Below are 16,947 nucleotides of genomic sequence, written 5' to 3'. Positions count from 1 at the left end.
GTTTCTAGGGTTCTTTTTCAGAGAGGGGCCTGGCCCCTGATATGCCATGTCACGATTGTTATCATAGCTCATGAGTTAGTAATGTCAACTATCATCTACAAATCAGTAGCCCAACCAGGCCTGTACATCTCCGCGAGTTTATATCGAAAACAAAACACGCACGATGGCCCACCTACAGGATACTATTCGACAAGGCCTCACATACGAGCGAACATTGACTCACGCACGCGTATTCTTGTGTATGATGGAAGAAAATGGTGTACTAAATACTGTGCAGTATTTAACTGCCTAAATAATAATAAAAACACAGAATGTACTTTTTTAAGTTGCCTCAAGACACTGAGAGGTAAATAAGTAGTTAATATTATTCATGATAATTCATGCTAAATCATGTATTTCCTCCGCCATTTTCCGCAGTTTGGCACCTCACGTCACATCATTTTACCGAAGTCAGCCCTATAGCTTCGGCGCAGTGCCGATCACTGACGTTTGTCAACAAAATGGTGCTTGACTCTTGAGACAGGCTAACTTAGGTAGTACTTATTATTATTCTGTGGCCCAACCAACATCCTGAGGGGGCACCAGAACTTTTTGGGGGCGCTATATACGCGCATGGTTCCTTACCTTCTCAGCGACTTCCCGGACTGAGGCCACTGACGTCCCGTACAGGTTGTCGTTGTACTGGCCGGCCTCGATGAACAGATGGTTCTGTATGTCGCGCTCCATCTGCTCCCGGCTCGCGACGAAGTGGTAATCGCGCCCGTCTACTTCGTAGTCGCGTCGCGGCCGCGTCGTGTCTGGAATAACGAGTTTATCGGGTTGCCAGTTTTTATTGGGTTTCCCAAAGTTGTGGGAGTAATTTTTTTGGACGACAGGAGAATAGGGGACTTTATTATGCTACTTGATTCGAGCTACAAATATGATAGACGTTTAGAAATGATCTCAAAATGATTCAACTTTGCAATTAAAGTTAATAATAACTATGGACCATAAAGTTAATATACCCAGCGGAAGGAAGGAACATTAACTTTATGCTATGGAAAATACAATTAAATGTTAATTCTATCAACTTCATGCGCAGTTAAGAGATACAAATGGTCTGAAATAAATTGAATAACTAATTTTGCAAGGTACAAAAGGGATTTGTGGGTGGTGATTTTTTTACAAATATGGATACTCACGTGGTACGCAGCTGCCAAACTTGTCAGGGAACTCGGATATCAAGTCATCGTTTATCCTGTCCTTGAGCGGGCCCAGAATGATCACGGGCCGCGTGTAACTGATCGTCAACTGCTGGACCGTCTCATACGACAACACAGTCTCGTCTTGGCCTGCAAACCACCACACAATGCATCTATCACTTCAATTTACATCGCTCACTCAGTGACCTCTAAACTAATCATCTCTCTGCTCTATGACTGATATGTCTATGGAATTTTCTGAGACTTTTGTCATTAAAGAATTCACAGAACCCGCTACCGTTTGCATTAAATGTATATGAAACTCGTCAACTAGGTGCGATGAGTGCCCAACATTCTATCAGCGTGCAGTCTTAGTGCTATCGTTACCTGGTTATGCTATTTGTACAAAGTGAACATCAAAGAGCATTCAGTTAATGTGGACTATTATTCTGTTCGATGGCAAAGCTTTGTATAGCCACTCGAATAAGTGAACGGTAAAATATAGCGCACGCTATACCTAATAATGTAGACAACTCTTCAGTAACTTGTGCTAATACTACAAATGTTGAATTACATCATAATATAGAATACTAATTTTACAATAAAGAAAATAATACCAATAATACTAAGTCACAATAGTAATGCAAGCATCTTTACGATTGCAACGTCAATCATCAATGGTGTACGTAAATTATAAAATTCTACAAATAAACTATTTTGTACTTTTACTTTAGTGTCAATATTACAATCTAAGTTATTTATCTGCCTCTAAAAGCTAGCACGATGTTCTTGGATATCACATGCTTTACAAACTATTACAACGTCCATCTTTAATGTGAGCCAGAATCAAGTAATCGCTGACGCGCATCCGCAACTATTCTGTCATATCAAAACGTACTGGAGTGCGGCCCGACGATTACTCGAATCAGGCGGTAGCTGTACAATGCTTTAGAACAAAAACGTGTAATAAGCGAATGTACACAGTATACCAGCGGTCTGCTATGCGGTAAAGTAACAGCTCCCCACTAAACATCCGAAGCGACAAAACTAACTCTAAAAATAAACCAGCACAGCGTTCTGAAAACTGAAAACAAGCTCGTATGAAGTATGTCGTGAGGTCGTGAGTCGGACGCCGGCATGCGTGGCGACTAGTGGCGACTAGTGGCGACTAGTGGCGTGCGGTGCTGCCGAGTGCTTCCAGTGCCGCCGCCGGACATCGCCGCGCCCGGGCCGGGTCAGCGCGTGTGATACACAATTTTGAAACATGATCCAAACTTTCGTGAGCTCGATGATAACTTTCGAGTGCGCAGAGCTATTAGAATCGACGCGTTGTATGAATTAAAAACGACTGAACATAAATAAAGTATGACAAATAATAATAAAACTGGAGTGTTATTGAAATGAAAACTACGTTTCTAATTGATGATCATAACCAGAATGCGGGAGGTAAGGTATCGGCTACGGCACTCGCAAGCTACGCCTCACTCCCAAAACTTACTCTCGTCCTCGAGATAAATGAGCGTTATCTCCTCCATCATGGGAAGTTCCACTCGATACAAGATTTCCCCTACACGTAGAAAAATTAACGTTACATAAATTTATAAAATATTCTGCGATGTGGATGCGGTCCGTCGATGGACGCGGAACTGGCAATAATAACTCAGTAATGAACGACAGGGGGTGACATAATGGAGAAGGTACAACGTTCCCGCGTGGATGTTCGTTAGCGGTCACGGTTCGTTAGCAGCTCGCTACAATCATGAATAGCGCTTGAGAACATAAAGAGCAAATAAAAATACTGTATCGTTGATAACAGATGGATGTTAACATACGTTGGCACGGAAGGCAACTAGAAGCACGGGACGGCGGCCGAATGTGTTCCAAACCATACCGTGTGCTCGCTGCGACCCATTCATAGTCAACATATACTACACGTGGAACACCAACTCATATCGCCTAAGCTGTCGCCTCACAACCTTGTTCCCTATATAAAGAAGGCACTTACAAAAGGCCATTGTACACCATTCATCTGTGCTAGGACAATATTCGTATAAAGTAGTATGAAGAATGTACTCTATTGGTTTTTTTTTGGTAGTGATGAAAGATTTTTTCCGAAAAATTTTCGTTGGAACCTACTAACTTTCGAGTGTGAGATCATACTTGAGTACCCCGCACTCAAAACTTCAAAGTTTGGTGGTGTAAAATGCCCAATTTTATTTTTTCTCATTGCAAGTGTTATTCAAAGTTAAAGTAAATTACTACTCTATTGACATTTCGACTAATCGAAAAATTGAGATTTAAGAAAATAATACGAAATAAATGACTATTAAAGACCGGATTAAAAATTAAAAGAGATATTTTTGAAAACTAAGATTTAATGAAACAGAGTTGTGAGGCATTAGAGGCTTTGACAAAATAAAATTAGAACTATCTAACACACATAGTAATGATTTACATAGCTTGTCATCGAGTCGCCCACATCATATTATCCAACAAGCGACATTTTATGCTGATACTGGATAATATTCTAAACCTATATAAATAGGCATCACCATGCTTCTTCATATACACTACAAGCGGTAATCATTTACTCACACATATCCGATACAGTTTGTATGGGAATGAATACACGGGGGAGATATCGACTACATACTGGGTTCATTGTGGTCAGAAACTTAATTAAAATCTAAATATGGTAACATTTTCAATATACTTTTAAATGATGAGGTAGCACGAACACTCTTGGTACAGTATCTATATTATCATCGGATAATGATGTTAGCCTACCCACATAGACGCGATATGTCAAGCACAGATACCTGGTCAGTATAGAGCGCAATTTCCTACGTCCGTGAGACATAGTACTGTGGTTAGACAAGCAGATAGCTCCGATATAAAACACCTAACTTTGAATACAGTGGTTATTAGCAGCCGCATGAAAAAAAACTGCGTAATGTAATGACCTACGTACAGTAAACAGCAAAATAGCGAATGTAATAAGAATATAAGAATACAGGGTGTGCACTTACCGTCCGCGTTTGCATCCTCTTGCGTGTAGCAAAGCATGAAAGCTGTAACAAAATTATTTTATTAATATGCCGTGTGCTCGGCAGTATGAAAGCGACGGTTTTTGTTATGTTAACACAGACCCCTCTGTGGAATGTATAATCATGAGGGTTATTCACGTTTTATATTGTTCTTAGAATTAATATATGTAATATTATACTATATTGTATTAGTCCATGTAATTATACTTTAAATATAAGCGCTGGTGTACTTATGTGAACGTGACAATGTAGTTAGTTATATAAATAGAGTGGTATTACTTACGTTCTTGATCTGAACCGTCTTCGGATTTGCCGTCCTCCCGGCTCTTCATGAAGGGGAACTTTCTGCTGAAGGATAGCGTCTTCTTTTTCCTTTCTAACGTTGACTGGCTCTGTAATATTGAGATTTGTTAGTTAATTTAAATACACTCTAAATAAGGCGAATTTGAGCCATACAGTATCTAAAATCATCTTAAGTCATGGTAATCCATGGTAAATATTTTTTATGGTGTTTAAATAGGACATTGCAACGCAAAGAGTAGCATATTTCGGTCACCATTCGAGAACGGCGATGCTCTAAGAGTTAATAATACTTATCAACAACGTAGTAAGCGATATCACATTTTAAAACAGCTCATCTACACTCGCGAGCAAAAATATGGAATCACCCCATTTATTTCGAGCGCTCACAAAAGCTAAATGACTAATAGAAGACAAATAAAAATGGAACCATTTTAAAGGTAATATTATAAACTTTAAATTGATACCACAGATACATACATAGTCATTCAGTTCTTAATATTGCTCTGACCAAAACACAAGGTGGTGATTCCATACTTTTGCTCGTAAGTATAGTAGCTTCCATTACATAGAAGTTTTTGAGCGTTGAGTATACCTATCTGCAACTAATTGAGCAATATATCTGTTTTAAAGCCAGTGTAGTAGTACTACATAAAGGTTTAGAGAATAAAGTATAACTTACTGAACTTACAGTGCTAACCGGAGTGCCTTGCCCTTGGAACTTGACTTGGCGGTCGCGCGCTCGTTGTTTTCGCTCCCAGCGGCGTTTTGAAGGAATAATTCCGATCGCGTCCGCCTCTGTTTTGTCGAGACGTCTGGAAGTATATAAGGCATGATTACGTAGGAAGAAAGGTAAATACTGTTTAAAAATTAATAAAGCTTCGGCCAAACCAATGCGTGTAGCGTGCGCGATGGTGATCACTACGCGTGCAAAAGTTGTTCACACTGCCGCGACGCGTTCCAGATTTTTACTATGAAAAAATTGGTTTGGCACAAACCCTGTTGACCCCATTGACCAATAATTTTTGATTAACCTTACCATTATTTTGAGATTTCTAGACTTTTTAAAATCAACGTTAAGAATGAATAAACACAATGAAGTATGATAAAATAATTAGTAGATTGCTGGTTTACAACTATTTATGTGATCTTTTAGTCGTATCCTGCAATGCAACGAGGCACGGATAATACCTATAGTTGGAAGGGATAGGCAAAAGCAAACTTGAGCGAAAAGATATAAAGAAAAGTATACCTCGTTTATGAACTACAAGTAATACGACATCAGTTGTAGCAGTGAGTTCGTGAAATAATCACAAGCATTTTATACAATGAATTATGGATGTGTATAGAATGTGTATAAATCATATGAACATTATACGTGACCTAGTACATCACTGGGCATTAACAACTGAATATGACGTCGAGAGAGCACAATAGAATCATATAGAATAGAGTATGAAATATGCTGGCACGACGCCTGACTAGTTTGGAGAGTTAAGGTCAATAACATAACTGATGTTATTTATTCATTATCAATAACAACAGCATCGTAAAGGAAATACGAGTATAGTTTTTTGTCAAATTACTATGGAATAAATTAATCATCTTAAAGATTTCCTCAATGACAGGTCCTGCGCTGCCCGCATCCAGGCACCTCCCGCGACCTTCACCAGATCGTCGGTCCACCAAGTGGGGGGCCTGCTCATAATACGTCTTCCGGCCCGTGGTGAAAATTCTAGAACTTTTCTGCCGCAACAGCCATCATTTCTACGAGCTATATTATGTGCATCACCCGTATTTATAAAATAAATGAAATTTTCTTACCTAGCTTGCCACCACTCGTCGTCAGAAGCGTTGGTGACGTGTAAGATGTCGCCATAGCGGAATGGAAGTCCTCTTGAGGGTAGGCCATCGTCTTTGACTGGGTCGTAGTCGAACAGTGCTCTGTAAAAAGATACAAATAACATTACAACCCAGTTTTAGTGCAAATGTGTATGTATAGGATTCGTATAATTGTATATTGCATCATATTTGATGCGACGCAAACTCTAGCACGACAATATAAACCTAATTTTTAGGCTGAGTTGCACACTTGCACCATCTAACTTTAACCGTAACTATAAAGATAACGGGTGTTTTTGTATGGAATTTAACAGATTTTTGACGTTTATTTAAGTTAAAGTAAGATGAAGCAACCCAGCCTTAGTTATCTAAATGTTTTTCTTATTAATTTCGAAAGTAATTAACAAAGTTTAACATGGTCTCGAATTTTAATGACTCATTCTGTATTTATTGATTCTTAGTTACATAATTAGCTATAATGAAGCAGGAATTTTAAGTTGAATTGTTGTGAATATTACACTGATTGCATTCTCATTGTTATACAGACACTGTTTACAATCTATATATATAAAAATGAAACCCGTTTCGCGTTGTCACGGCATCACGTGTGAACGGCTGAACCGATTTCGATAATTCTTTTTTTTTAATGTTTGTGGAAGTCCAAGGATGGTTCTTACGGAAAAAAATATTAAGAAAATCTCTACGCTAAGGCGGTACGAAGTTCGCCGGGTCAGCTAGTTATCTATAAATATTCAATAAGACACAAGTCGCAAACACGTGGATAAGATACAAATTACTCACCTCACGTACAAAGATCGTTTTTGCGATGTTCTTAGGAGTGTGTGACTTTGTTTCAACTCATTGATGCGAGCCTCGAATTTGTTGTATTCCTGGGGCCTGTAGACAACCGTCAATTTCACATTCTGACCCGTGCTCTGAAAATAAACAGTCGTAATTTTGATTATGATAACAAGTTATGTCATGTACAATAAGATTTACTATCTTTACACAATCATCTATATCCATCAATAGATAAATACAAACACAATAAGGTGTCAAGGCAGGCCTGGCTCACTCCGCGCGGTACATCCGATAATTACCTACAGCGGAGCGCCCCGCCGGCGGGTATTATATCAGTCGAGTGTCACGCGCACGCCCGTCGGGACTTGATGTTTTGCCTTTAATAAATAATTTCTTTTGAATACAATTTATGATGTTTTAAGAATTTTATCGTTAAAATATTAACTATTACCTTTCCGTGTAGGTAAATGAAACGGAAGAGTAACATCGATACACCAAATTACGACAAGCTAGTTCTTTTACCATAATGCATAGGTACCCCAACAATATTCAGTAAAAAATAAATTGTTGCCAAAGTACAGCGAGTAAGTTTGTGCAAAGCCAAATACAAATATGATTTTCGGGTGATGCCTCTCGTTCTAGTATGTAGCCGTTTCGTGTTTGCGTAGTAAGTAGGTAGGTATGATGTCATTCTTTCTTCTGTGATAGTAGGTATGTTTAATTTATTTGTCTTATGTTAAAATAGGTATGAATGAAGACATTGTATTAAAATAAGTACTTTTTTATCCTAAGTAGGTATATTTAAAATGTTATTTTTACAAAGGTAAAATAACACTAATACTTACCTACATACGTACCTCATTACAAATACCTAAGTAGATTAATTCTATTTTTTCACTAGACAGCATAGCAACCCTAGCAGCGTAAGAAGAGTTCAGAGGCACGCGATAGAAAGAGACAAAACTTGTAGGTGAATAAAATTGTAAGTACGTAGTGCTGTGCGAGCTGAATTCCACTGTATCGCGTCGTAGCAAGACTCGCATTTATTTAAATCGTCTTGCGGAGTAATCCTTCTGTACCTGTACTATTACTTATTCTGTGGTCAAGTGCCGAGTATTATGACTGAAAAGATAATAAATAAATCTATTACACAATGATCAAAGTTGGAAATACACAACTACTAAAGGACATTACTACTACTGATTGATCGACGTGCTTCGCTTCAGAACAAACAACACGTGCCGTAGACTATATTACATATTTAAAGTAGGTAGGCGGTCTTCAAAAATCAAGGCACAGTTAGGCTTTATGTTCAGCAATAGTCATTCAAACCACCGAAAACTCGAGAAAAAAAAACATATTATCTCACTCAAGTTCAACCAAAGTGTCTTTACAGGAAACCGTCAGGTTTTAGTGGGTAGGCTTCGCCCTTGTGGTGGGCAGAGTAGAACATAACCCACTGTCCTCATCAGTCAGTGGGTATGCGCAAAGCACTTCCCGACGCGACGGTGAAATGACGTAAATGATGTAGATTCCGTGGCCATCCTCCTCTCCCACGATGTTGGATCCAAGGCCTTCCAGCTAAGAGGAACGACACGTAGATGCCGTGGCCATCTTCCCCTCCCACGATATTGAAAACTTCAGGACCCTTCTCTAAGTCCACCTGTTTTTTCAATGATCTGAATGAAGCAAGAACTCACCTTCATTGCCTTAGCAGCTTGTTCGTGAGTGGCGTGCGTGATATCAGCATCATTTACAGCAAGCAGTCGGTCCCCTCGCCTAAGTTCTCCCGAGCGCTCCGCGGGCCCCCCAGCTAAGAGAAACGACACGTAGATGCCGTGGCCATCTTCCCCTCCCACGATGTTGAACCCGAGACTTTGAGGGCTCTTTTCCATGTAAACCTGTTCCTATAAGACTAAATGACCTGAATGAAGAACTCACCTTCAATGCCTTAGCAGCTTGTTCGTGAGTGGCGTGCGTGATATCAGTATCATTTACAGCGAGCAGTCGGTCCCCTCGCCTAAGTTCTCCCGAGCGCTCCGCGGGCCCTCCTGCCAGTAAGAATGACACGTAGATGCCGTGGCCATCTTCTCCTCCCACGATGTTGAAGCCAAGACCTTGAGGTCCTTTTTCTATGTCAACCACTCGGGGCTCTTCGCCGTTGTCGGTCACGTCCTCTCGGCGGAGGGAGTTGGCTGTGCTTGATGCTGTAGGAAGAAGTAGGTGTGATTATTTGGAATACATTGGTTAAAAATATTCATCTTGTCAATAAATCTGGCGGATACGACCTTTTGTGAAAGCGACAAGCGGCCAATGCGAATTGCAATTAAGTTAAAATCGATTAAGTGAAATGGTAGCGATTAACACTGGTTCTGCGCTAAAGCCTGGTCCGTGAGCACGTAGAATTTTGTCCAATGACCCCAAGCTACCCATCCTTATCGCTCACGCGTAATGAGGATCATTTCGATTTTTAGCTGTGAATGCAGATTTATAGGGCTAAGAAATCCTTAATACACAGTGCAAAAATTTTTGTTCTACGACAAAAATTGACGAAGTTATGGCCAAATTACTAAAAAAGTTCACTGACCGCCCGGCGCGGGGACGATGACGTCATTATATCCGATCCGAACGCTGCCGGCGTACTGCTTGGATAGAAAATATTTTTTTCTAGCCAAATTATCAGTTTTAGAGAAAAACTTGTAATGACATTTATTCATCAGAATAAAGTAAGCTATCGATAGGTAATTGGCTAGCCCCTTCCCCCAGTCCATAAGCATAAGCTAGGTATACCCCGCCCCTCTCCTCTCCCCAGGTCATAAACTGGGCATGACTTCCCCCTCGACCAGAAGTTGGGTATGATAGTCGGGCACGAGCACGAGTTGCACGCGCTCGCCGGTCGCCTTCAGGGCGGCGACGGGTCCTCGTGCGTGACGTTTCTGGGCCCCGATTACGCTAATTTTTAACGTCTCCAATACATACGCGCTTCTTCTCCAGTTGCGCTCAGTTTTTCATTCCAGCTGAGGTGCAAATTCGGTATTACGGTACGGACGTACCTTCCTAGTATTTTCAGTGTCACATGAGATATTTAGCATAACGTTTACGTCTATGCTTCGATTGCACACTCGCTCGTGCACATTCACTGCGGGCGCCCGTCGCACAGTCGCGACAGCAACATAATTACGCGCGAGCGATAGGGATGGGGTAGCTTGGGGTCATTGGACCAGGCTTTAGCTATCAAAACGACACCGTGATACGGATTTGTCAAAACAGCTGATGTTCGTTCGTCGTCCGGGCACGTTGAAGATGAAAATGGTCGTGACCAGTGTCCCCCGTCACTTACGCGTGTTGGCCCGGGAGGTGCGCGGCGAGGGCTGGCCGTGCCGCGGGCCGGGCACGAGCACGAGTTGCACGCGCTCGCCGGTCGCCTTCAGGGCGGCGACGGCGTCTTCGTGCGTCACGTTGTCTAGGTTCACGTCGCCGCGCTGGTGAAGACAAGAGAAATGGCAATGCCAGATTTTGTATGGAAGGTGGCGTCTTTTTTTTTCGCGCAGCCATCGACCAAACTTTGTTTTTTGATTACAAAATAGTGTAATAAACCAAACTTACTATGACATGTATACCTCTAAACTCAGTCTGAACTGAGTTACGAGCGTTAGAAGTTTGATAATTTACATACTAGATTTGCTATTTGCGCGCAAGTTTTGTAAGAAATTGCAACAAAATATTGCGCTAATTTTTAATTGCGCTGATTCTGCTCCATACTGATGTCTGGAGCCTTTAATGGATGATATTGTTTGTTCACACATACAATGTCACTATTTTGTTGCAATTTCTTACAAAACTTGCGCGCAAAAAGCAAATCTATAGTCTATCCAATATAGCTTGATTAGAATGACGGCTGTCAAACGAATGTGACTAGTGCTGTGTATGTTTCGTACGGTTCACATAGATGTATCGATAAGTTTTCGAAAAAATTATATAAAAAATTGCACTAAATTTTTCTTCATATCTTTGTTCATAAAAATGACAATTATGATTTAAATTTAAAGACAGTAAAATTTAAAATTCATGTCAAGGGTGTACAACCTAAGTCGTAGTCATTATCATCAGTGTTCTTCAGTGGTTTTTTCCTCTCGCTAGAGGGCGGTGGGCATCTCTTCTAGAGCAACGGTGCTATGAATACCCAAAAAATTACCGGTGATTGATTTCCGATGTTTGATTATTTAAGAATGAAATGTTTTTTGGTTTTTAATAGTGAACATTTAGAAAAACGTATAACTTGACTTAAATATGTTAAAAAATTAGAAAAAAAAAAGGTAAATATGTTAAGAAATTAGTTTTAATTTAATATGACATTTGTCGATATGTCCCAACACTAACATTTTTGTAACTCGAGATAACCTTGTAGAGACGTCGTTAATACTCTAGCTTGATTTTTATAATTTCGAATTACTACTTATTGGTGTAATTTAACGCTGCATTAACACGAAATTAACATTTTTATTGGAAGCACTGTCGTCGAAAATATTGTTTGTAGGTCAGACGTGAATTATTTCTTGTCCGCCAATATTTAGCTCTCATTGATCGCTACTACAAAGTTATGTCGTTACTTTTGATGGCAGCTGTCATTCTAATCAAGCTATATTGGATAGACTATAGTATGTAAATCATCAAACTTCTAATGCTCGTAACTCAGTTCAGACTGAGTTTAGAGGTATACATGTCATAGTAAGTTTGGTTTATTACACTATTTTGTATCTAAAAAACATGATTTGGTCGATGGCCGCGCGAAAAAAAAAAGACGCCAATTTCCGGCATTGTCTTTTAACAAACACTATCTTACATGCCCTCTAGTCCCAAACTAAGCAGGTAAACGTCATTGCTTGCGCGACTTGTAATTGGCCTATGATCGCGCCGCGATGGCGATCTGCTCGCGTTGGTGTGATTGAAGCTTAAAGCTTGTACTATAGGTACCAAAATACGGATATCGTTCATTCGTCATTTTACTCAAAAGACCAATTCTGAATAAAGTTCTCCCTCAAAAATAAAATATAACGGATGGTATACTGCTGCCCACGTATGTTGCGTAGTAAGTAGTCTGGTACGCAAACCACTAGACAAAGCGGCCATATAAGATATTTACGACATCTGATAAAACCACTAACAATTTTAAACTTCATGAAATACGGTTCAAGTCCATGTAGATAGAACCTTGTGTATATATTTGCGTGACGATTCATTATGTTAATTTAGAGCAAGCAAATACTGTACTAGTAGTACATATTAGAATACGCATTTACTGTATGCCCATATACGATCTTCGAATGTCATCACATAACTTTGATGGAGTGTTACCTCTAAACTGACATTCGTCATAGGCTGTTTGATACGGCAAGTGATTCATGTTCTGATAATCAAATTGTTTGCAAACGGTGTTAAGGCCATTGTGGGTAAACACGTCGTTATGATATTGTTGTGAACGAGTTTACGTTCATAATGGACAAGTTTACAAGAACAATCAATGGAGCCATAGTATGTACTTGTAAAGCATAGAGCCACAGGTAAAATTGTGCTTTATCAGTCTGTCGAATGGTGGACGCAGCTATGCTAATATCAACGTGTGCTTACCTCGTTCTGTGACTATCACCGAAGATGACACAAAAGTCGTAGTGCTATGAATCAGCGATAATGTACTAGAGTAAATAAAAAATAACCAGATCTACTTCAACAATAATAAGTATAGTAGAAGCTGATTGATGATACAATGAATATAAATTAGATAGATTTGTTAGGGGTGTTTGCATTATTTAAATTATGCGTTGTAACGAAAGGGGCTACAATTTGAAGGAACGCAAATATAGATTACTTGAGTGGCTACTGGCTACAGGTTTCTCTGACAAGTCAAGAATAGTGACCATTAAGTATTCAAAGCACACAACCACTTTCATAGTCGAATTAATGGAGTGGTGCCCATTAACATAAAGACATGTCTTAATAGGCGTGGCTACATGATCTGAACAGTAACTATTTCTGCCTCCCAGGATTACTATTTTAATCAGAAGTTTTAGCACGATAAAATGGCCAATAAGTGGATACTTAGACAGTGACTTATTATTGAAACGTGCGAAAATAATAACGTTTAAGACTACATGAAACGAGACAGAAATGGAAAGCGCTGCATGCAAAATGCACCTTGGAATTATGGTTTTACGTGAGACTATTAGTAAGCGAGGCATGTTATTCAGAACGTGCTTAAACGGTATTAATTCTGTAATACGCCGTATATTTTTCAAACTATTTTAAATTCGATTTCTAACAATAGTATCTCCACTTAATTTGGGCCTAGTTAACTCCATTTAAAGCATCCAGTACATGCACATATTATCAGATATGAATAAATGTATGTCATGCGGCAATAGCCCAACGGTTTAGGTGTCGGACTGCCGATTAGAGGCTCTTTTGTTTCATTGTCATCAACCTCTATCGTATGAACACTCTCAAAACACAAGCTTATTCAGCTTAGCTATCGCAGTTAACAAGACTACCTATTTATACGTCTAGCTCTTAACTCAGTCAGTCAGTCAGAGGGTGTTTTTGAGACGTCAAACGTCAGCGAGACTTCAGACTTCTATGCTCTGTAATGTCATAATATGTCAATATCACTCCTCCTATACCGCTCCCATATTTAGGCACTCTGAGCGCTAGCACAGAATAATAATAAGTACTACGTACAGAAGTTTTACTTCGCGAAGGTATTTAAAAAAATGTATGGTCAATAACAATATGGTGTAATTTAGCCTGTCACAATAGTCAAGCACCATTTTGTTGACAAACGCCATCGTGCGTGTTTTGTTTTCGATGTAAACTCGCGGAGATGAACAGGCCTGGCGCTAGACCTATAAAAATTTATTTACCACAAATTACTGGTAATGTATAATAAATAACATGACTTACCGAAGTGTTCTTAACCATAAGCAGTTTATCGCCGACCCGCAAACGGCCGTCCCTATGCGCGGCGCCGCCCGCCATTATCTTCGTGACGTAAATCCCGTTGTCTCCGGGAATGTGTTGGTTGCCGAGCCCGCCCGCTATGCTGAAGCCAAGACCGGACCCGCCTTTCACCAGCTCGATCTCGACCGCTTCTTCTTTGCTTGTTGGCTGCGTCACGTTGAGGGTGTCTTCTGTGCCTCGGCGTCTTACTTTCTGCAATGAGTTTTGTATTTTAAAACAATGAGCACAAGGTTCAAAACTACACAAACCACTAATTAGGTGATGGTTGACAAGTCAATTTTCTTGCCATCCTAGAAGAGGAAACAAATGAAGTGATAACAAGCACCTCAATATTCTGATTAAAATTGCATAGAGTAAAACATTGTAGTTTTTATAGAGAAGAACAACAGTGACTGAGTTTCTTGCGCTTCTCAGCACTGGCCCATTTTATTGTCCCGAAGCAGTGTTAGGGGTAACACCGGGATGTGTAAAAATAAATAAATAATAATTAAATAATTATCTTTAGACATTTTACACTGCGCTTCTAGTCCCAAACTAAGCAAAGCTTGTACTATGGGTACTAGACAACGGACATAAACATACTTAAATACTTTTTTTTTTTTAAATACATACTTATTATACATAGAAAACACCCAGTCCAATACAAACAAATATGTTCATGCACACAAATGTTTGTACTATGCGGGAATCGAACCCGCTACCTCCGGAATAGTAGTCCCGTTTCGAACCACTACACCAAACGGCCGACTAAAAAGTGCTTTCTAAAAGCCTGTTTGCAAAAATAAATGAGTTTTATGAGATTTATTTTACGTTTACGTTATAGGTAATATTTAACGTTTACGTTTATGCGTCATAATGAGATGTTTTTACTAATGAAAGCATAGTTAATCTTACCAGTCTAACTGTATTTCCTGCCTTCTTTAACGCGTCTACTGCTTCAGCGTGCGTGACGTTTTCTACAGTCGTGTCATTAACCTAAAAGATATAAAATTTAATTAGAACTTAAGTGATGTTTAAAATAAAAAAAAAGATAAAAGATGGGTACCATTGGACAGGAGAAACAAAACACTTTAAATGTTGATTATAAAAAATCTCTCAACAGATTTGTTGGACTGTCCAAGCAAGAATAAGGCCCCAATGATTAGTTATGGTAATATTAGTTATTTAAATTGCGTAACTGTCAATATCTTTAAAACGTGTATTAGTCAAGGCCATGTTGGGTGTAAACATAATTTATGTATATTAGGTGCTTAAAACATAAGAATGTTCATTCTTTTGCGTTGTTTTATTGAGGCACTGGTGTTTGCAGTGGACAAGCCTAGCTTTTAGCGGCGAGGGACTAGCTAAGTTAAATATTTTGTGTGCAGTGCGTGACCCCTAGTAGTCATTAGGATAGGTTAAGAGCTACAATATTAATTCAAATATTTAATCAGGGCATTTTTAGGCTAAAATCGAAGCCTTGACTTAAAATCCTTCATACAATATTGTGTAAACTAGTGGTTAAGTGAAAAGCAAAGTTAAAAAAAAGTGCAAGTGTACCTGTAATATGGCATCGTTAATTTGTAGCTGGCTGGCGGCCGCCGCGCCCCCTGGTATGAGTTTAGTGACGTAGATGTGGGGGTCGTCAGGCACGTGGGGGTTGTCGGAGCCCCCCGCGATGCTGAAGCCCAGGCCTGCGCCTCCCGCGCGGGACAGCACCACGGTCATATAAGTGTACCCATCTTCCCCCTGAGTTCGCTCCGCATTGCCACCTTCGATTCCGTTTACCTGCAACTTTCATTACACAACACTATAAAACCCACACTACGGTTTATACATCCTCATTGTGATTGACCTGTCTTTAGCTGATTCAGTGGCGACTGAAGATGAGCTCTACCTGAACAGATTTAGGGCTCATTTTTAATTACTATACTCGAGAGAATAATTTGATGGGTTAAAGTTTAATTATTTTTCTACTATTTTCTACGGCTGGAAAGACTAAGCAGATAAATAAACAACTATTTCCTACCTACCTATAATACTGAGGATACAGGACTGACAATTCCTATACTTAACACTAAACATGAGTAGCAAACAACATGTTTTGTGTAGAAAGTCACAGAAATTAAGTTCTTAAATATGTACTATTCATTCCAACCGTAACAGGCATTGTATTGAGAGTTCCACTAATCATCATATTAAATCACCATAACATGAAAACATTTCTGAAGCCACCACAATTATAAATTATGATTAATACACCGGCAGCCTTTTCCTTGTAAAGTGTATGTAATAAAATTACCTGCTTCATTTCAGGTGATGCAACGTGTGCCTGAAAGACAAAAAATTATTACTTACATACTACTCCCATTCATAACCATTTTCGAAATATCTTTGAAATGTAAATATACATTATCCAACATTAGAAGGCATTCACCTTTACATTCTAATGCTGTCTGTTGGTAAATTGCTTTTAACATTTACATAAATACATATCTTAAAATATTTAGATATCTATAACATGGTAATAAGTGAAGTCTGTTCCAAATAATTTGAAAAGTGGTCTGAATAAGCTTAGAACTTTTATAGAAAGTTGTAAAGATTTAAAGCTGAAAACTTGCTCTCAGATTCTTCCATCAATTTGATCGTAAATTTTAAAAATTAGGGAAATTATAAAGGGAAAGCAACATTATTTGTTGTATAGACGACAGACTCAGAACATTGTGGTACGTGACATGTCATATTACTTAAAATATTCTACCCTCAAGGTAATTGAAGATAATAGA

General features: G+C 39.2%; 1 protein-coding gene across 12 annotated transcripts in view; it reads right to left on the bottom strand.

The window, feature by feature from the left end:
- The window catches only part of dlg1 (MAGUK family member discs large 1), a 34,692-nt gene that overhangs the window by 4,274 nt on the left and 13,471 nt on the right, over positions 1–16,947 (bottom strand). For 3 of the 12 annotated variants that reach the window (XM_028309853.1, XM_028309860.1, XM_028309863.1), the window contains 14 exons: positions 16,464–16,493; positions 15,722–15,955; positions 15,077–15,157; positions 14,126–14,374; positions 10,512–10,653; positions 9,113–9,378; positions 7,172–7,305; positions 6,353–6,472; positions 5,211–5,343; positions 4,512–4,620; positions 4,211–4,252; positions 2,680–2,748; positions 1,182–1,331; positions 625–797 (listed from right to left, as the gene is read on the bottom strand). In XM_028309853.1, coding sequence (XP_028165654.1) covers positions 625–797; positions 1,182–1,331; positions 2,680–2,748; positions 4,211–4,252; positions 4,512–4,620; positions 5,211–5,343; positions 6,353–6,472; positions 7,172–7,305; positions 9,113–9,378; positions 10,512–10,653; positions 14,126–14,374; positions 15,077–15,157; positions 15,722–15,955; positions 16,464–16,493 — 1,932 coding nt within the window. The remainder of the gene's footprint in view (positions 1–624; positions 798–1,181; positions 1,332–2,679; positions 2,749–4,210; positions 4,253–4,511; positions 4,621–5,210; positions 5,344–6,352; positions 6,473–7,171; positions 7,306–9,112; positions 9,379–10,511; positions 10,654–14,125; positions 14,375–15,076; positions 15,158–15,721; positions 15,956–16,463; positions 16,494–16,947) is intronic. The other 9 variants (XM_028309854.1, XM_028309861.1, XM_028309864.1 and 6 more) reach the window with 5 other exon arrangements.

Source organism: Ostrinia furnacalis, unplaced genomic scaffold, assembly GCF_004193835.3.
Source record: "Ostrinia furnacalis isolate ACB-3 unplaced genomic scaffold, ASM419383v2 OfSCF2833, whole genome shotgun sequence".
NCBI classification, from domain to species: Eukaryota; Metazoa; Arthropoda; class Insecta; order Lepidoptera; family Crambidae; genus Ostrinia; species Ostrinia furnacalis.
The sequence above is the reverse complement of the archived record's forward strand: the minus strand, read 5'-3'. Positions and strand labels throughout refer to the sequence as shown.